Here is a 20,667-nt window from a genome sequence, read left to right as displayed (position 1 = left end):
CCCACCCTGTGACCCAAATACTGTACTTCAGCCATATCTAAGTGGCACTTATTTGGCTTCAAGGTCAGGCCTGAGGCCTGAATCTTGTCCAGAACTACCCCTACGTGAACCAGGTGGTCTTCCCAAGACTCACTGTAGATCGCCATGTCCAATATCGAGGCAGAGACAGTAGCCAATGCCCTGGTTAAAATATTCACCCGAGTGGGCTTCCCTAACTCGCTGTTTCAACAAGCCGCAATCAACGTCTTATTGATTGATTTTCAACACCAAATGCCTGACTCCTATAAATAATATCCACATCTTGTGTCGGTGTAATCTCGGTAAAGGTAGAGATAAAGATTTACCAGAACATCTTTAATAGAGGTGGCCAACAACGTAGGGAAATCCATCCCACCATTAACCTGTTTTAGAAGAATTCATTGGATGGAAGAGTTTGTCACTTAATAAACAGAGCAAGATATGAAGCCACATTCCTGCAGCATTGCAGAACTCACCCACAGAGGCCTCAATTTCCTGATTTCAAGTTTTTAGAAAAGAGAAGTTGCAAAGGGATTCACATTGTCACTGCAAGACCTTCTCTAATGGCGTATTATCTGTACTTGGTCGGCTTAATGGTCTGTGCAGCTTCATCCCAAGGTAAACATTGCTATCTAATTGTTTGTGCTGTGTATACATGGCATTGTGTAGTAGTGAGTGTGAGGGGAGGCTGATACTGCTGCTGTCTGTGCTGTACCTGTGCTGTGTATACATGGCATGGTGTAGTAGTGTGTGAGGGGAGGCTGGCGCTGCCGCTGTCTGTGCTGTCTGTGCTGTGTATACATGGCATGGTGTAGTAGTGTCTGAGGGAAGGCTGGCACTGCCGCTGTCTGCGCTGTACCTGTGCTGTGTATACATGGCATGGTGTAGTAGCGTGTGAGGGGAGGCTGGCACTGCCGCTGTCTGTGCTGTACCTGTGCTGTGTATACATGGCATGGTGTAATAGTGTGTGAGTGGGAGCTGGCACTGCCGCTGTCTGCGCTGTACCTGTGCTGTATATACATGGCATGGTGTAGTAGTGTCTGAGGGAAGGCTGGCACTGCCGCTGTCTGTGCTGTACCTGTGCTGTGTATACATGGCATGGTGTAGTAGTGTGTGAGGGGAGGCTGGCACTGCCGCTGTCTGTGCTGTACCTGTGCTGTGTATACATGGCATGGTGTAGTAGTGTCTGAGGGAAGGCTGGCACTGCCGCTGTCTGTGCTGTACCTGTGCTGTGTATACATGGCATGGTGTAGTAGTGTGTGAGGGGAGGCTGGCACTGCCGCTGTCTGTGCTGTACCTGTGCTGTGTATACATGGCATGGTGTAGTAGTGTGTGAGGGGAGGCTGGCACTGCCGCTGTCTGTGCTGTACCTGTGCTGTGTATACATGGCATGGTGTAGTAGTGTGTGAGGGGAGGCTGGCACTGCCGCTGTCTGTGCTGTACCTGTGCTGTGTATACATGGCATGGTGTAGTAGTGAGTGTGAGGGGAGGCTGGCACTGCCGCTGTCTGTGCTGTACCTGTGCTGTGTATACATGGCATGGTGTAGTAGTGAGTGTGAGGGGAGGCTGGCACTGCCACTGTCTGTGCTGTACCTGTGCTGTGTATACATGGAATGGTTTAGTAGTGTGTGAGGGGAGGCTGGCACTGCCGCTGTCTGCGCTGTACCTGTGCTGTGTATACATGGCATGGTGTAGTAGTGTGTGAGTGGGAGCTGGCACTGCCGCTGTCTGTGCTGTACCTGTGCTGTGTATACATGGCATGGTGTAGTAGTGTGTGAGTGGGAGCTGGCACTGCCGCTGTCTGTGCTGTACCTGTGCTGTGTAAACATGGCATGGTGTAGTAGTGTGTGTGAGGGGAGGCTGGCACTGCCGCTGTCTGTGCTGTACCTGTGCTGTGTATACATGGCATGGTGTAGTAGTGTGTGAGGGGAGGCTGGCACTGCCGCTGTCTGTGCTGTACCTGTGCTGTGTATACATGGCATGGTGTAGTAGTGTGTGAGGGGAGGCTGGCACTGCCGCTGTCTGTGCTGTACCTGTGCTGTGTATACATGGCATGGTGTAGTAGTGTGTGAGGGGAGGCTGGCACTGCCGCTGTCTGTGCTTTACCTGTGCTGTATATACATGGCATGGTGTAGTAGTGTGGGAGGGGAGGCTGGCACTGCCACTGTCTGTGCTGTTCCTGTGCTGTGTATACATGGCATGGTGTAGTAGTGTGAGGGGAGGCTGGCACTGCCGCTGTCTGTGCTGTGTATACATGGCATGGTGTAGTAGTGTGTGAGTGGGAGCTGGCACTGCCGCTGTCTGTGCTGTACCTGTGCTGTGTATACATGGCATGGTGTAGTAGTGTGTGAGGGGAGGCTGGCACTGCCGCTGTCTGTGCTGTACCTGTGCTGTGTATACATGGCATGGTGTAATAGTGTGTGAGTGGGAGCTGGCACTGCCGCTGTCTGTGCTGTACCTGTGCTGTGTATACATGGCATGGTGTAGTAGTGTGTGAGTGGGAGCTGGCACTGCCGCTGTCTGTGCTGTACCTGTGCTGTGTATACATGGCATGGTGTAGTAGTGTGTGAGGGGAGGCTGGCACTGCCGCTGTCTGTGCTGTACCTGTGCTGTGTATACATGGCATGGTGTAGTAGAGAGTGAGAGGGGAGGCTGGCACTGCCGCTGTCTGTGCTGTACCTGTGCTGTGTATACATGGCATGGTGTAGTAGTGTGTGAGGGGAGGCTGGCACTGCGCTGTCTGTGCTGTACCTGTGCTGTGTATACATGGCATGGTGTAGTAGTGTGGGAGGGGAGACTGACACTGCCGCTGTCTGTGCTGTTCCTGTGCTGTGTATACATGGCATGGTGTTGTAGTGTGTGAGGGGAGGCTGGCACTGCCGCTGTCTGTGCTGTACCTGTGCTGTGTATACATGGCATGGTGTAGTAGAGAGTGAGAGGGGAGGCTGGCACTGCCGCTGTCTGTGCTGTACCTGTGCTGTGTATACATGGCATGGTGTAGTAGTGTGTGAGGGGAGGCTGGCACTGCCGCTGTCTGTGCTGTACCTGTGCTGTGTATACATGGCATGGTGTAGTGGTGAGTGAGGGGAGGCTGACACTGCCGCTGTCTGTGCTGTTCCTGTGCTGTGTATACATGTCATGGTGTAGTAGTGTGTGAGGGGAGGCTGGCACTGCCGCTGTCTGTGCTGTACCTGTGCTGTGTATACATGGCATGGTGTAGTAGTGTGTGAGGGGAGGATGGCACTGCCGCTGTCTGTGCTGTACCTGTGCTGTGTATACATGGCATGGTGTAGTAGTGTGTTTGTGGGAGCTGGCACTGCCGCTGTCTGTGCTGTACCTGTGCTGTGTATACATGGCATGGTGTAGTAGTGTGTGAGGGGAGGCTGGCACTGTCGCTGTCTGTGCTGTACCTGTGCTGTGTATACATGGCATGGTGTAGTAGTGTGTGAGGGGAGGCTGGCACTGTCGCTGTCTGTGCTGTACCTGTGCTGTGTATACATGGCATGGTGTAGTAGTGTGTGAGGGGAGGCTGACACTGCTGCTATCTGTGCTGTGTATACATGGCATGGTGTAGAAGTGTATATATATATATAACAAGTTGCCAGAGATTAGTGGGAGTTACATGTATCAGGACACGTATCTACTGGATTAAAGAACTCTTAGCACTAACTCTAACACACTAACTGTAACACACTAACTCTAGCTCTTAAAATGTTGTCATCTATGAATTATACACATTAGGGATACTGAACAGATTTCAATGTTTTAATGTTTCTTTCTAACTAAAATCTTCCATTCCTCTTATTAATTTTGTAGCCCCCTCTTGTAAGATTTAAAACTGTGTGTACTCTGTTCCCATAATGTGCATTTTGTGTATATTTTCGTCTTTGCAGCATCTCTGCTTTTAAGAAATGCATGTTCAGGGCGGAATCTTTTTGTGGCTCAGAATGTTTCCAAAAACCCTCCAAAGCATTTTTCCCCTTTTGCCCAGTTTTTGGTATTATCATCTCATTGGGTATCATCATCTCATTGGGTATTATCAGCTCATTGGGTATTATCAGCTCACTGGGTATTATCAGCTCATTGGGTATCATCAGCTCATTGGGTATCATCATCTCATTGGGTATCATCATCTCATTGTGTATCATCATCTCATTGGGTATCATCATCTCATTGTGTATTATCATCTCATTGGGTATTATCATCTCATTGGGTATTATCAGCGCATTGGGTATCATCATCTCATTGGGTATCATCATCTCATTGGGTATTATCATCTCATTGTGTATCATCATCTCATTGTGTATCATCATCTCATTGTGTATCATCATCTCATTGTGTATCATCATCTCATTGTGTATTATCATCTCATTGGGTATTATCATCTCATTGGGTATTATCATCTCATTGGGTATTATCATCTCATTGGGTATCATCATCTCATTGTGTATCATCATCTCATTGTGTATCATCATCTCATTGTGTATTATCATTATTGGGTATCATCAGCTCATTGGGTATCATCAGCTCATTGGGTATCATCATCTCATTGGGTATTATCATCTCATTGGGTATCGTCATCTCATTGGGTATTATCAGCTCATTGGGTATCATCATCTCATTGGGTATCATCATCTCATTGGGTATCATCATCTCATTGGGTATCATCATCTCATTGGGTATCATCATCTCATTGGGTATCATCATCTCATTGTGTATCATCATCTCATTGGGTATTATCATCTCATTGGGTATTATCATCTCATTGGGTATTATCATCTCATTGGGTATTATCATCTCATTGGGTATCATCATCTCATTGGGTATCATCATCTCATTGGGTATCATCATCTCATTGGGTATTATCATCTCATTGGGTATTATCATCTCATTGGGTATTATCATCTCATTGGGTATTATCATCTCATTGGGTATTATCATCTCATTGGGTATTATCATCTCATTGGGTATCATCATTTTATTGGGTATTTTCATCTCATTGGGTATCATCATCTCATTGGGTATCATCATCTCATTGGGTATCATCATCTCATTGGGTATCATCATCTCATTGGTTATTATCAGCTCATTGGGTATTATCATCTCATTGGGTATTATCATCTCATTGGTTATTATCAGATCATTGGGTATTATCAGCTCATCTGCAGGTTACAGCAGGGGTTCTAACTGACATTTCTTGTATAATTTCCTCTTCCCAGCCTGTATTGGTTCTATTACCCATAAGACACCTGTGGCTGTGGCGTTCGCAGGTGAATCCTTCGAACTAGAATGTGACTTCACCATCAGTGAAAATGTGCCTGTAAATGTCACCTGGTCTGTGATCAGTGACGGAATCACGCTGCATAATGGAAATGCACAAGTGACAACAAATTACAAACTTGATCTCAGCATCAAAGTCCGGAACAAATCCGCAACTTACTACTGCACCGTAAAATGTGGGGCGACTGTTCAAACAGCACCTCAAGGAACCTACATATATGTGAGAGGTAAGATAGCACCCTGCGGGGGGACTAGTCGCACTCCCTATCTGTGTCAACACACAGTCATATGGACAAAAACACAGGCGCCCCCTGTCTGTGTCACTGTGTCACCATGCGGGGGGAGGGACAGACTCATAGCACCCCCTGTCTGTGTCACTGTGTCACCCTGCAGGGGGAGGACAGACACATAGCGCCCCCTGTCTGTGTCACTGTGTCACCATGCGGGGGGAGGGACAGACTCATAGCACCCCCTGTCTGTGTCACTGTGTCACCCTGCAGGGGGAGGACAGACACATAGCGCCCCCTGTCTGTGTCACTGTGTCACCCTGCAGGGGGAGGGACAGACTCATAGCACCCCCTGTCTGTGTCACTGTGTCACCCTGCAGGGGGAGGGACAGACTCATAGCGCCCCCTGTCTGTGTCACTGTGTCACCATGCAGGGGGAGGGACAGACTCATAGCACCCCCTGTCTTTGTCACTGTGTCACCCTGCAGGGGGAGGCACAGATTCATAGCGCCCCCCGTCTGTGTCACTGTGTCACCCTGCAGGGGGAGGGAAGACTCATAGCGCCCCCTGTCTGTGTCACTGTGCCACCCTGCAGGGAGAGGGGGCAGACTCATAGCGCCCCCTGTCTGTGTCACTGTGTCACCCTGCAGGGGAAGGGGACAGACTCATAGCACCCCCTGTCTGTGTCACTGTGCCACCCTGCAGGGAGAGGGGGCAGACTCATAGCACCCCCTGTCTGTGTCACTGTGTCACCCTGCAGGGGGAGGGGGCAGACTCATAGCACCCCCTGTCTGTGTCACTGTGTCACCCTGCAGGGGGAGGGACAGACTCATAGCGCCCCCTGTCTGTGTCACTGTGTCACCCAGCAGGGGGAGGGGACAGACTCATAGCGCCCCCTGTCTGTGTCACCCTTCAGGGGGAGGGGCAGACTCATAGCACCCCCTGTCTGTGTCACTGTGTCACCCTGCAGGGGGAGGGACAGACTCATAGCACCCCCTGTCTGTGTCACTGTGTCACCCTGCAGGGGGGAGGGACAGACTCATAGCGCCCCCTGTCTGTGTCACTGTGTCACCCTGCAGGGGGGGGGACAGACTCATAGCGCCTCCTGTCTGTGTCACTGTGTCACCCTGCGGAGGAGGGGCAGACTCATAGCGCTCCCTGACTGTGTCACTGTGTCACCCTGCGGGGGGGGGGACAGACTCATAGCGCCTCCTGTCTGTGTCACAGTGTCACCCTGCAGGGGGAGGGGCAGACTCATAGCGCCCCCTGTCTGTGTCACTGTGTCACCCAGCAGGGGGTGGGACAGACTCATAGCGCCCCCTGTCTGTGTCACTGTGAGGGACAGACTCCTAGCGCCCCCTGTCTTTGTCACTGTGTCACCCTGCAGGGGGAGGAGCAGACTCATTTCGCCCCCTGTCTGTGTCACTGTGTCACCCTGCAGGGGGAGCGACAGACTCATAGCACCCCCTGTCTGTGTCACTGTGTCACCCTGCAGGGGGAGGGGGCAGACTCATAGCACCCCCTGTCTGTGTCACCCAGCAGGGGGAGGCAGGGGCGTATTAGCCGTGAGGCAAACAAGGCATTTGCCTTGGGCGGCATTTTCCAGGGGGCGGCAAAAAACGCCGCCCCCAAATGCCCAGGGCAAATGCCTTGTTAGCGAGGGAGCTGAGCAGACAGCTCAGAGGAAGTGCTCCCACGCCAGCCGCCCGCCAGCGCCGCCTAGCAGCCACTGGACCACCAGGGAGATAGGGAACCCCCCTCCCCCCAGCATTCCCAAAGGTAAGGAGGCTGGGGGGGGGGGGGGTAAATAAAAAATAAAAAAAGGGAGTGTGTGTGTGTATGTCTGTTAGTGTGTGTATGTCTGTTAGTGTGTGTGTGTGTGTATGTCTGTTATTGTGTCTGTGTATGTCTGTTAGTGTGTGTCTGTGTATGTCTGTTAGTATGTGTCTGTGTATGTCTATTATTGTGTCTCTGTATGTCTCTCTGTGTATGTCTGTTAGTGTGTGTGTATGTCTGTTAGTGTGTGTGTATGTCTGTGTATGTCTGTTAGTGTGTGTCTGTTAGTGTGTGTGTGTGTATCTGCTAGTGAGTGTCTGTTAGTGTGTGTGTCTGTTAGTGTGTGTGTGTGTGTTTCTGTTAGCTAGTGTATGCGTATCTGTCAGTGAATGTGTGTGTGTGTATTTAGAAGGCGGGGCGGGGGAAGGGTCGGGTGGGGGTGGCACGGGAGGGGGGCGCCTGAGTTTTGTCCTGCCTAGGGCAGCACAAAACCAGGATACACCACTGGGGGGAGGGACAGACTCATAGCGCCCCCTGTCTCTGTCACTGTGTCACCCAGCAGGGGGAGGGGACAAACTCATAGCGCCCCCTGTCTGTGTCACCCTGCAGGGGGAGGGACAGACTCATAGCGCCCCCTGTCTGTGTCACTGTGTTAACCTGCAGGCGGAGGGACAGACTCATAGCGCCCCCTGTCTGTGTCACTGTGTCACCCTGCAGGGGGAGGGGACAGACTCATAGCGCCCCCTGTCTGTGTCACCCTGTAGGGGGAGTGGCAGACTCATAGCGCCCCCTCTCTGTGTCACTGTATCGTGACAGATTCCATACATTTGTCTGTTTTGTTGCAGATGCCGGATACAGTGAACCTTCCGATGTGTCTACCAATCTCCGTTCTGGGCTGATCACGCTTTTTGTCCTCTTGTTATTGCTTTCTGGGGCGGGGTCCTTCCTCTTGCTGCAACCTTTGTTTGAGAAGAATCAGGTGAATTTGCGTGTTATGACATATTTTAATATTGTGTATCATTTTGTCTGTGACAGACCTGTCCAATCGAGGCCACAAATAAGTTGAAAAATATTCATTACATCCGAACAACCCTAAAATGTTTCAATTGTCCAATCAATGGGGTTTAAATGGTCTATTTTTAATCCCAGAGACTAAGTGAGCAGTTGTTAGTGAATACAGTAAATCACAGGGAGATTTGAACAACTTGCGTCAAATAAAGACAGCCATATTGGTAAAAGCTCATTTGGCGGTTAGTGAATTGACCTTTTATCTATTTAACCCCTTAAGGACCAAACTTCTGGAATAAAAGGGAATTATGACATGTCACACATTCCATGTGTCCTTAAGGGGTTAAGGAACTGAAGATACTGTATCCGTAGATAACCGAGGTTACCATTATTCATTGACCGAGAGTTTCCGCAGCTTGGAATGAGTTTGGTTTCCATCACATATAACTATAACCTGCCGCTTTATTACACCATAGAATGTTTACATGTCATGCTCTGTGCTCCATTAACCACATGCAGATTACGTTACAATAACAATACTCCCAATTCTCTTGCTGTTTTTAGTTTGACGTTCTCGTTGTTTACAGATAAAATTGCCGTTTAATAAAGTAGAAAGGACCACGGCGTTACCTGACACACAGCGCGGCAGCATGGAGAAGGCGGGCTCAGTCTACGCGGTTAGTTCTGAGGGGATTTACCACTTTCTGTTAGTTATATGTTCAGTTATATATAATATCTCACTGGTAGGGACTAGTAATAGTTACTAGTAATATCTCACTGGTAGGGACTAGTAATAGTTACTAGTAATATCTAAATGGTAGGGACTAGTAATAGTTACTAGTAATATCTCACTGGTAGGGACTAGTAATAGTTACTAGTAATATCTAAATGGTAGGGACTAGTAATAGTTACTAGTAATATCTCACTGGTAGGGACTAGTAATAGTTACTAGTAATATCTCACTGGTAGGGACTAGTAATAGTCACTAGTAATATCTCACTGGTAGGGACTAGTAATAGTTACTAGTAATATCTCACTGGTAGGAACTAGTAATAGTTACTAGTAATATCTCACTGGTAGGGACTAGTAATAGTTACTAGTAATATCTCACTGGTAGGGACAAGTAATAGTTACTAGTAATATCTCACTGGTAGGGACTAGTAATAGTTACTAGTAATATCTAAATGGTAGGGACTAGTAATAGTTACTAGTAATATCTCACTGGTAGGGACTAGTAATAGTTACTAGTAATATCTAAATGGTAGGGACTAGTAATAGTTACTAGTAATATCTCACTGGTAGGGACTAGTAATAGTTACTAGTAATATCTAAATGGTAGGGACTAGTAATAGTTACTAGTAATATCTCACTGGTAGGGACTAGTAATAGTTACTAGTAATATCTAAATGGTAGGGACTAGTAATAGTTACTAGTAATATCTCACTGGTAGGGACAAGTAATAGTTACTAGTAATATCTCACTGGTAGGGACTAGTAATAGTTACTAGTAATATCTCACTGGTAGGGACAAGTAATAGTTACTAGTAATATCTCACTGGTAGGGACAAGTAATAGTTACTAGTAATATCTCACTGGTAGGGACAAGTAATAGTTACTAGTAATATCTCACTGGTAGGGACAAGTAATAGTTACTAGTAATATCTAAATGGTAGGGACTAGTAATAGTTACTAGTAATATCTCACTGGTAGGGACAAGTAATAGTTACTAGTAATATCTCACTGGTAGGGACTAGTAATAGTTACTAGTAATATCTAAATGGTAGGGACTAGTAATAGTTACTAGTAATATCTAAATGGTAGGGACTAGTAATAGTTACTAGTAATATCTCACTGGTAGGGACAAGTAATAGTTACTAGTAATATCTCACTGGTAGGGACTAGTAATAGTTACTAGTAATATCTCACTGGTAGGGACTAGTAATAGTTACTAGTAATATCTAAATGGTAGGGACTAGTAATAGTTACTAGTAATATCTCACTGGTAGGGACAAGTAATAGTTACTAGTAATATCTCACTGGTAGGGACAAGTAATAGTTACTAGTAATATCTCACTGGTAGGGACTAGTAATAGTTACTAGTAATATCTAAATGGTAGGGACTAGTAATAGTTACTAGTAATATCTCACTGGTAGGGACAAGTAATAGTTACTAGTAATATCTCACTGGTAGGGACTAGTAATAGTTACTAGTAATATCTAAATGGTAGGGACTAGTAATAGTTACTAGTAATATCTCACTGGTAGGGACTAGTAATAGTTACTAGTAATATCTCACTGGTAGGGACAAGTAATAGTTACTAGTAATATCTCACTGGTAGGGACAAGTAATAGTTACTAGTAATATCTCACTGGTAGGGACTAGTAATAGTTACTAGTAATATCTCACTGGTAGGGACTAGTAATAGTTACTAGTAATATCTCACTGGTAGGGACAAGTAATAGTTACTAGTAATATCTCACTGGTAGGGACAAGTAATAGTTACTAGTAATATCTAAATGGTAGGGACTAGTAATAGTTACTAGTAATATCTCACTGGTAGGGACTAGTAATAGTTACTAGTAATATCTAAATGGTAGGGACTAGTAATAGTTACTAGTAATATCTCACTGGTAGGGACTAGTAATAGTTACTAGTAATATCTAAATGGTAGGGACTAGTAATAGTTACTAGTAATATCTCACTGGTAGGGACTAGTAATAGTTACTAGTAATATCTAAATGGTAGGGACTAGTAATAGTTACTAGTAATATCTCACTGGTAGGGACAAGTAATAGTTACTAGTAATATCTCACTGGTAGGGACAAGTAATAGTTACTAGTAATATCTCACTGGTAGGGACAAGTAATAGTTACTAGTAATATCTCACTGGTAGGGACTAGTAATAGTTACTAGTAATATCTAAATGGTAGGGACTAGTAATAGTTACTAGTAATATCTCACTGGTAGGGACAAGTAATAGTTACTAGTAATATCTCACTGGTAGGGACTAGTAATAGTTACTAGTAATATCTAAATGGTAGGGACTAGTAATAGTTACTAGTAATATCTCACTGGTAGGGACTAGTAATAGTTACTAGTAATATCTCACTGGTAGGGACAAGTAATAGTTACTAGTAATATCTCACTGGTAGGGACTAGTAATAGTTACTAGTAATATCTAAATGGTAGGGACTAGTAATAGTTACTAGTAATATCTCACTGGTAGGGACAAGTAATAGTTACTAGTAATATCTCACTGGTAGGGACTAGTAATAGTTACTAGTAATATCTCACTGGTAGGGACAAGTAATAGTTACTAGTAATATCTCACTGGTAGGGACAAGTAATAGTTACTAGTAATATCTCACTGGTAGGGACTAGTAATAGTTACTAGTAATATCTAAATGGTAGGGACTAGTAATAGTTACTAGTAATATCTCACTGGTAGGGACAAGTAATAGTTACTAGTAATATCTCACTGGTAGGGACTAGTAATAGTTACTAGTAATATCTAAATGGTAGGGACTAGTAATAGTTACTAGTAATATCTCACTGGTAGGGACTAGTAATAGTTACTAGTAATATCTCACTGGTAGGGACAAGTAATAGTTACTAGTAATATCTCACTGGTAGGGACTAGTAATAGTTACTAGTAATATCTAACTGGTAGGGACTAGTAATAGTTACTAGTAATATCTAAATGGTAGGGACTAGTAATAGTTACTAGTAATATCTCACTGGTAGGGACAAGTAATAGTTACTAGTAATATCTCACTGGTAGGGACTAGTAATAGTTACTAGTAATATCTAAATGGTAGGGACTAGTAATAGTTACTAGTAATATCTAAATGGTAGGGACTAGTAATAGTTACTAGTAATATCTCACTGGTAGGGACAAGTAATAGTTACTAGTAATATCTCACTGGTAGGGACAAGTAATAGTTACTAGTAATATCTCACTGGTAGGGACTAGTAATAGTTACTAGTAATATCTAAATGGTAGGGACTAGTAATAGTTACTAGTAATATCTCACTGGTAGGGACAAGTAATAGTTACTAGTAATATCTCACTGGTAGGGACTAGTAATAGTTACTAGTAATATCTAAATGGTAGGGACTAGTAATAGTTACTAGTAATATCTCACTGGTAGGGACTAGTAATAGTTACTAGTAATATCTCACTGGTAGGGACAAGTAATAGTTACTAGTAATATCTCACTGGTAGGGACAAGTAATAGTTACTAGTAATATCTCACTGGTAGGGACAAGTAATAGTTACTAGTAATATCTCACTGGTAGGGACAAGTAATAGTTACTAGTAATATCTCACTGGTAGGGACAAGTAATAGTTACTAGTAATATCTCACTGGTAGGGACTAGTAATAGTTACTAGTAATATCTAAATGGTAGGGACTAGTAATAGTTACTAGTAATATCTCACTGGTAGGGACTAGTAATAGTTACTAGTAATATCTCACTGGTAGGGACAAGTAATAGTTACTAGTAATATCTCACTGGTAGGGACAAGTAATAGTTACTAGTAATATCTCACTGGTAGGGACAAGTAATAGTTACTAGTAATATCTCACTGGTAGGGACTAGTAATAGTTACTAGTAATATCTCACTGGTAGGGACAAGTAATAGTTACTAGTAATATCTCACTGGTAGGGACAAGTAATAGTTACTAGTAATATCTCACTGGTAGGGACAAGTAATAGTTACTAGTAATATCTCACTGGTAGGGACAAGTAATAGTTACTAGTAATATCTCACTGGTAGGGACTAGTAATAGTTACTAGTAATATCTCACTGGTAGGTACTAGTAATAGTTACTAGTAATATCTAAATGGTAGGGACTAGTAATAGTTACTAGTAATATCTCACTGGTAGGGACAAGTAATAGTTACTAGTAATATCTCACTGGTAGGGACTAGTAATAGTTACTAGTAATATCTCACTGGTAGGGACTAGTAATAGTTACTAGTAATATCTAAATGGTAGGGACTAGTAATAGTTACTAGTAATATCTCACTGGTAGGGACTAGTAATAGTTACTAGTAATATCTAAATGGTAGGGACTAGTAATAGTTACTAGTAATATCTCACTGGTAGGGACTAGTAATAGTTACTAGTAATATCTCACTGGTAGGGACAAGTAATAGTTACTAGTAATATCTCACTGGTAGGGACAAGTAATAGTTACTAGTAATATCTCACTGGTAGGGACTAGTAATAGTTACTAGTAATATCTCACTGGTAGGGACAAGTAATAGTTACTAGTAATATCTCACTGGTAGGGACAAGTAATAGTTACTAGTAATATCTAAATGGTAGGGACTAGTAATAGTTACTAGTAATATCTAAATGGTAGGGACTAGTAATAGTTACTAGTAATATCTCACTGGTAGGGACTAGTAATAGTTACTAGTAATATCTCACTGGTAGGTACTAGTAATAGTTACTAGTAATATCTAAATGGTAGGGACTAGTAATAGTTACTAGTAATATCTCACTGGTAGGGACAAGTAATAGTTACTAGTAATATCTCACTGGTAGGGACTAGTAATAGTTACTAGTAATATCTAACTGGTAGGGACTAGTAATAGTTACTAGTAATATCTCACTGGTAGGGACTAGTAATAGTTACTAGTAATATCTCACTGGTAGGGACAAGTAATAGTTACTAGTAATATCTCACTGGTAGGGACAAGTAATAGTTACTAGTAATATCTAAATGGTAGGGACTAGTAATAGTTACTAGTAATATCTAAATGGTAGGGACTAGTAATAGTTACTAGTAATATCTCACTGGTAGGGACTAGTAATAGTTACTAGTAATATCTCACTGGTAGGGACAAGTAATAGTTACTAGTAATATCTCACTGGTAGGGACTAGTAATAGTTACTAGTAATATCTCACTGGTAGGGACTAGTAATAGTTACTAGTAATATCTCACTGGTAGGGACAAGTAATAGTTACTAGTAATATCTAAATGGTAGGGACTAGTAATAGTTACTAGTAATATCTCACTGGTAGGGACTAGTAATAGTTACTAGTAATATCTCACTGGTAGGGACTAGTAATAGTTACTAGTAATATCTCACTGGTAGGGACAAGTAATAGTTACTAGTAATATCTCACTGGTAGGGACAAGTAATAGTTACTAGTAATATCTAAATGGTAGGGACTAGTAATAGTTACTAGTAATATCTCACTGGTAGGGACTAGTAATAGTTACTAGTAATATCTCACTGGTAGGGACTAGTAATAGTTACTAGTAATATCTCACTGGTAGGTACTAGTAATAGTTACTAGTAATATCTCACTGGTAGGGACTAGTAATAGTTACTAGTAATATCTAAATGGTAGGGACTAGTAATAGTTACTAGTAATATCTCACTGGTAGGGACTAGTAATAGTTACTAGTAATATCTCACTGGTAGGGACAAGTAATAGTTACTAGTAATATCTCACTGGTAGGGACAAGTAATAGTTACTAGTAATATCTCACTGGTAGGGACTAGTAATAGTTACTAGTAATATCTCACTGGTAGGGACAAGTAATAGTTACTAGTAATATCTCACTGGTAGGGACAAGTAATAGTTACTAGTAATATCTAAATGGTAGGGACTAGTAATAGTTACTAGTAATATCTAAATGGTAGGGACTAGTAATAGTTACTAGTAATATCTCACTGGTAGGGACTAGTAATAGTTACTAGTAATATCTCACTGGTAGGTACTAGTAATAGTTACTAGTAATATCTAAATGGTAGGGACTAGTAATAGTTACTAGTAATATCTCACTGGTAGGGACAAGTAATAGTTACTAGTAATATCTCACTGGTAGGGACTAGTAATAGTTACTAGTAATATCTAAATGGTAGGGACTAGTAATAGTTACTAGTAATATCTCACTGGTAGGGACTAGTAATAGTTACTAGTAATATCTCACTGGTAGGGACAAGTAATAGTTACTAGTAATATCTCACTGGTAGGGACAAGTAATAGTTACTAGTAATATCTCACTGGTAGGGACAAGTAATAGTTACTAGTAATATCTCACTGGTAGGGACTAGTAATAGTTACTAGTAATATCTCACTGGTAGGGACAAGTAATAGTTACTAGTAATATCTCACTGGTAGGGACAAGTAATAGTTACTAGTAATATCTAAATGGTAGGGACTAGTAATAGTTACTAGTAATATCTCACTGGTAGAAACAAGTAATAGTTACTAGTAATATCTCACTGGTAGGGACAAGTAATAGTTACTAGTAATATCTAAATGGTAGGGACTAGTAATAGTTACTAGTAATATCTCACTGGTAGGGACTAGTAATAGTTACTAGTAATATCTAAATGGTAGGGACTAGTAATAGTTACTAGTAATATCTAAATGGTAGGGACTAGTAATAGTTACTAGTAATATCTCACTGGTAGGGACTAGTAATAGTTACTAGTAATATCTCACTGGTAGGGACAAGTAATAGTTACTAGTAATATCTCACTGGTAGGGACAAGTAATAGTTACTAGTAATATCTCACTGGTAGGGACAAGTAATAGTTACTAGTAATATCTCACTGGTAGGGACAAGTAATAGTTACTAGTAATATCTCACTGGTAGGGACTAGTAATAGTTACTAGTAATATCTCACTGGTAGGGACAAGTATTAGTTACTAGTAATATCTAAATGGTAGGGACTAGTAATAGTTACTAGTAATATCTAAATGGTAGGGACTAGTAATAGTTACTAGTAATATCTCACTGGTAGGGACTAGTAATAGTTACTAGTAATATCTCACTGGTAGGGACAAGTAATAGTTACTAGTAATATCTCACTGGTAGGGACAAGTAATAGTTACTAGTAATATCTCACTGGTAGGGACAAGTAATAGTTACTAGTAATATCTCACTGGTAGGGACAAGTAATAGTTACTAGTAATATCTCACTGGTAGGGACAAGTAATAGTTACTAGTAATATCTAAATGGTAGGGACTAGTAATAGTTACTAGTAATATCTAAATGGTAGGGACTAGTAATAGTTACTAGTAATATCTCACTGGTAGGGACTAGTAATAGTTACTAGTAATATCTCACTGGTAGGGACAAGTAATAGTTACTAGTAATATCTCACTGGTAGGGACAAGTAATAGTTACTAGTAATATCTCACTGGTAGGGACTAGTAATAGTTACTAGTAATATCTCACTGGTAGGGACAAGTAATAGTTACTAGTAATATCTCACTGGTAGGGACAAGTAATAGTTACTAGTAATATCTAAATGGTAGGGACTAGTAATAGTTACTAGTAATATCTCACTGGTAGAAACAAGTAATAGTTACTAGTAATATCTCACTGGTAGGGACAAGTAATAGTTACTAGTAATATCTAAATGGTAGGGACTAGTAATAGTTACTAGTAATATCTCACTGGTAGGGACTAGTAATAGTTACTAGTAATATCTAAATGGTAGGGACTAGTAATAGTTACTAGTAATATCTAAATGGTAGGGACTAGTAATAGTTACTAGTAATATCTCACTGGTAGGGACTAGTAATAGTTACTAGTAATATCTCACTGGTAGGGACAAGTAATAGTTACTAGTAATATCTCACTGGTAGGGACAAGTAATAGTTACTAGTAATATCTCACTGGTAGGGACAAGTAATAGTTACTAGTAATATCTCACTGGTAGGGACAAGTAATAGTTACTAGTAATATCTCACTGGTAGGGACTAGTAATAGTTACTAGTAATATCTCACTGGTAGGGACAAGTATTAGTTACTAGTAATATCTAAATGGTAGGGACTAGTAATAGTTACTAGTAATATCTAAATGGTAGGGACTAGTAATAGTTACTAGTAATATCTCACTGGTAGGGACTAGTAATAGTTACTAGTAATATCTCACTGGTAGGGACAAGTAATAGTTACTAGTAATATCTCACTGGTAGGGACAAGTAATAGTTACTAGTAATATCTCACTGGTAGGGACTAGTAATAGTTACTAGTAATATCTCACTGGTAGGGACTAGTAATAGTTACTAGTAATATCTCACTGGTAGGGACTAGTAATAGTTACTAGTAATATCTCACTGGTAGGGACAAGTAATAGTTACTAGTAATATCTAAATGGTAGGGACTAGTAATAGTTACTAGTAATATCTCACTGGTAGGGACTAGTAATAGTTACTAGTAATGTCTCACTGGTAGGGACAAGTAATAGTTACTAGTAATATCTCACTGGTAGGGACTAGTAATAGTTACTAGAATTATCTCACTGGTAGGGACTAGTAATAGTTACTAGTAATGTCTAAATGGTAGGGACTAGTAATAGTTACTAGTAATGTCTAAATGGTAGGGACTAGTAATAGTTACTAGTAATATCTCACTGGTAGGGACAAGTAATAGTTACTAGTAATATCTCACTGGTAGGGACAAGTAATAGTTACTAGTAATATCTCACTGGTAGGGACTAGTAATAGTTACTAGTAATATCTAAATGGTAGGGACTAGTAATAGTTACTAGTAATATCTCACTGGTAGGGACAAGTAATAGTTACTAGTAATATCTCACTGGTAGGGACTAGTAATAGTTACTAGTAATATCTAAATGGTAGGGACTAGTAATAGTTACTAGTAATATCTCACTGGTAGGGACTAGTAATAGTTACTAGTAATATCTCACTGGTAGGGACAAGTAATAGTTACTAGTAATATCTCACTGGTAGGGACTAGTAATAGTTACTAGTAATATCTCACTGGTAGGGACTAGTAATAGTTACTAGTAATATCTCACTGGTAGGGACAAGTAATAGTTACTAGTAATATCTCACTGGTAGGGACAAGTAATAGTTACTAGTAATATCTCACTGGTAGGGACTAGTAATAGTTACTAGTAATATCTCACTGGTAGGGACTAGTAATAGTTACTAGTAATATCTCACTGGTAGGGACTAGTAATAGTTACAAGTAATATCTCACTGGTAGGGACTAGTAATAGTTACAAGTAATATCTCACTGGTAGGGACTAGTAATAGTTACAAGTAATATCTCACTGGTAGGGACTAGTAATAGTTACTAGTAATATCTCACTGGTAGGGACTAGTAATAGTTACTAGTAATATCTCACTGGTAGGGACTAGTAATAGTTACTAGTAATATCTCACTGGTAGGGACTAGTAATAGTTACAAGTAATATCTTACTGGTAGGGACTAGTAATAGTTACAAGTAATATCTTACTGGTAGGGACTAGTAATAGTTACAAGTAATATCTTACTGGTAGGGACTAGTAATAGTTACAAGTAATATCTCACTGGTAGGGACTAGTAATAGTTACTAGTAATATCTCACTGGTAGGGACAAGTAATAGTTACTAGTAATATCTCACTGGTAGGGACTAGTAATAGTTACTAGTAATATCTCACTGGTAGGGACTAGTAATAGTTACTAGTAATATCTCACTGGTAGGGACTAGTAATAGTTACAAGTAATATCTCACTGGTAGGGACTAGTAATAGTTACTAGTAATATCTCACTGGTAGGGACTGGTAATAGTTACAAGTAATATCTCACTGGTAGGGATTAGTAATAGTTACTAGTAATATCTCACTGGTAGGGACAGGTAATAGTTACTAGTAATATCTCACTGGTAGGGACTAGTAATAGTTACTAGTAATATCTCATTGGTAGGGACTAGTAATAGTTACAAGTAATATCTTACTGGTAGGGACTGGTAATAGTTACTAGTAATATCTCACTGGTAGGGACAAGTAATAGTTACTAGTAATATCTCACTGGTGGGGACAAGTAATAGTTACTAGTAATATCTCACTGGTAGGAACTAGTAATAGTTACTAGTAATATCTCACTGGTAGGGACAAGTAATAGTTACTAGTAATATCTCACTGGTAGGGACAAGTAATATTTACTAGTAATATCTCACTGGTAGGGACTAGTAATAGTTACTAGTAATATCTCACTGGTAGGGACTAGTAATAGTTACTAGTAATATCTCACTGCTAGGGACAAGTAATAGTTACTAGTAATATCTCACTGCTAGGGACAAGTAATAGTCACTAGTAATATCTCACTGGTAGGGACAAGTAATAGTCACTAGTAATATCTCACTGGTAGGGACTAGTAATAGTTACTAGTAATATCTCACTGGTAGGAACTGGTAATAGTTATTAGTAATATCTCACTGGTAGGAACTGGTAATAGTTACTAGTAATATCTCACTGGTAGGGACTGGTAATAGTTACTAGTAATATCTCACTGGTAGGGACTGGTAATAGTTACTAGTAATATCTCACTGGTAGGGACTAGTAATAGTCACTAGTAATATCTCACTGGTAGGAACTAGTAATAGTCACTATTAGTCACTAGTAAAGCTCACTGGTAGGGACTGGTAATAGTTACTAGTAATATCTCACTGGTAGGGACTGGTAATAGTTACAAGTAATATCTCACTGGTAGGGATTAGTAATAGTTACTAGTAATATCTCACTGGTAGGGACAGGTAATAGTTACTAGTAATATCTCACTGGTAGGGACTAGTAATAGTTACTAGTAATATCTCATTGGTAGGGACTAGTAATAGTTACTAGTAATATCTCACTGGTAGGGACTGGTAATAGTTACTAGTAATATCTCACTGGTAGGGACAAGTAATAGTTACTAGTAATATCTCACTGGTGGGGACAAGTAATAGTTACTAGTAATATCTCACTGGTAGGAACTAGTAATAGTTACTAGTAATATCTCACTGGTAGGGACAAGTAATAGTTACTAGTAATATCTCACTGGTAGGGACAAGTAATATTTACTAGTAATATCTCACTGGTAGGGACTAGTAATAGTTACTAGTAATATCTCACTGGTAGGGACTAGTAATAGTTACTAGTAATATCTCACTGCTAGGGACAAGTAATAGTTACTAGTAATATCTCACTGCTAGGGACAAGTAATAGTCACTAGTAATATCTCACTGGTAGGGACAAGTAATAGTCACTAGTAATATCTCACTGGTAGGGACTAGTAATAGTTACTAGTAATATCTCACTGGTAGGAACTGGTAATAGTTATTAGTAATATCTCACTGGTAGGAACTGGTAATAGTTACTAGTAATATCTCACTGGTAGGGACTGGTAATAGTTACTAGTAATATCTCACTGGTAGGGACTGGTAATAGTTACTAGTAATATCTCACTGGTAGGGACTAGTAATAGTCACTAGTAATATCTCACTGGTAGGAACTAGTAATAGTCACTATTAGTCACTAGTAAAGCTCACTGGTAGGGACTGGTAATAGTTACTAGTAATATCTCACTGGTAGGGACTGGTAATA

At 41.1% G+C, this 20,667-nt stretch overlaps 1 protein-coding gene across 1 annotated transcript in view; it reads left to right on the top strand.

Annotated features, from left to right (window-relative positions):
• The first annotated feature begins 560 nt into the window (after window positions 1-560).
• The window catches only part of NFAM1 (NFAT activating protein with ITAM motif 1), a 66,067-nt gene continuing 45,960 nt past the window's right edge, over window positions 561-20,667 (top strand). The window contains exons 1-4 of the mRNA XM_063449775.1: window positions 561-636; window positions 5,238-5,525; window positions 8,147-8,280; window positions 8,897-8,986. Of these exons, the coding sequence (XP_063305845.1) occupies window positions 582-636; window positions 5,238-5,525; window positions 8,147-8,280; window positions 8,897-8,986 (567 nt within the window). The 5' untranslated portion in view covers window positions 561-581. The remainder of the gene's footprint in view (window positions 637-5,237; window positions 5,526-8,146; window positions 8,281-8,896; window positions 8,987-20,667) is intronic.

This window comes from Pelobates fuscus, chromosome 3 (genome assembly GCF_036172605.1).
Source record: "Pelobates fuscus isolate aPelFus1 chromosome 3, aPelFus1.pri, whole genome shotgun sequence".
Classification (NCBI taxonomy): domain Eukaryota; kingdom Metazoa; phylum Chordata; class Amphibia; order Anura; family Pelobatidae; genus Pelobates; species Pelobates fuscus.
This window is presented reverse-complemented; position numbering and strand designations above follow the sequence as displayed.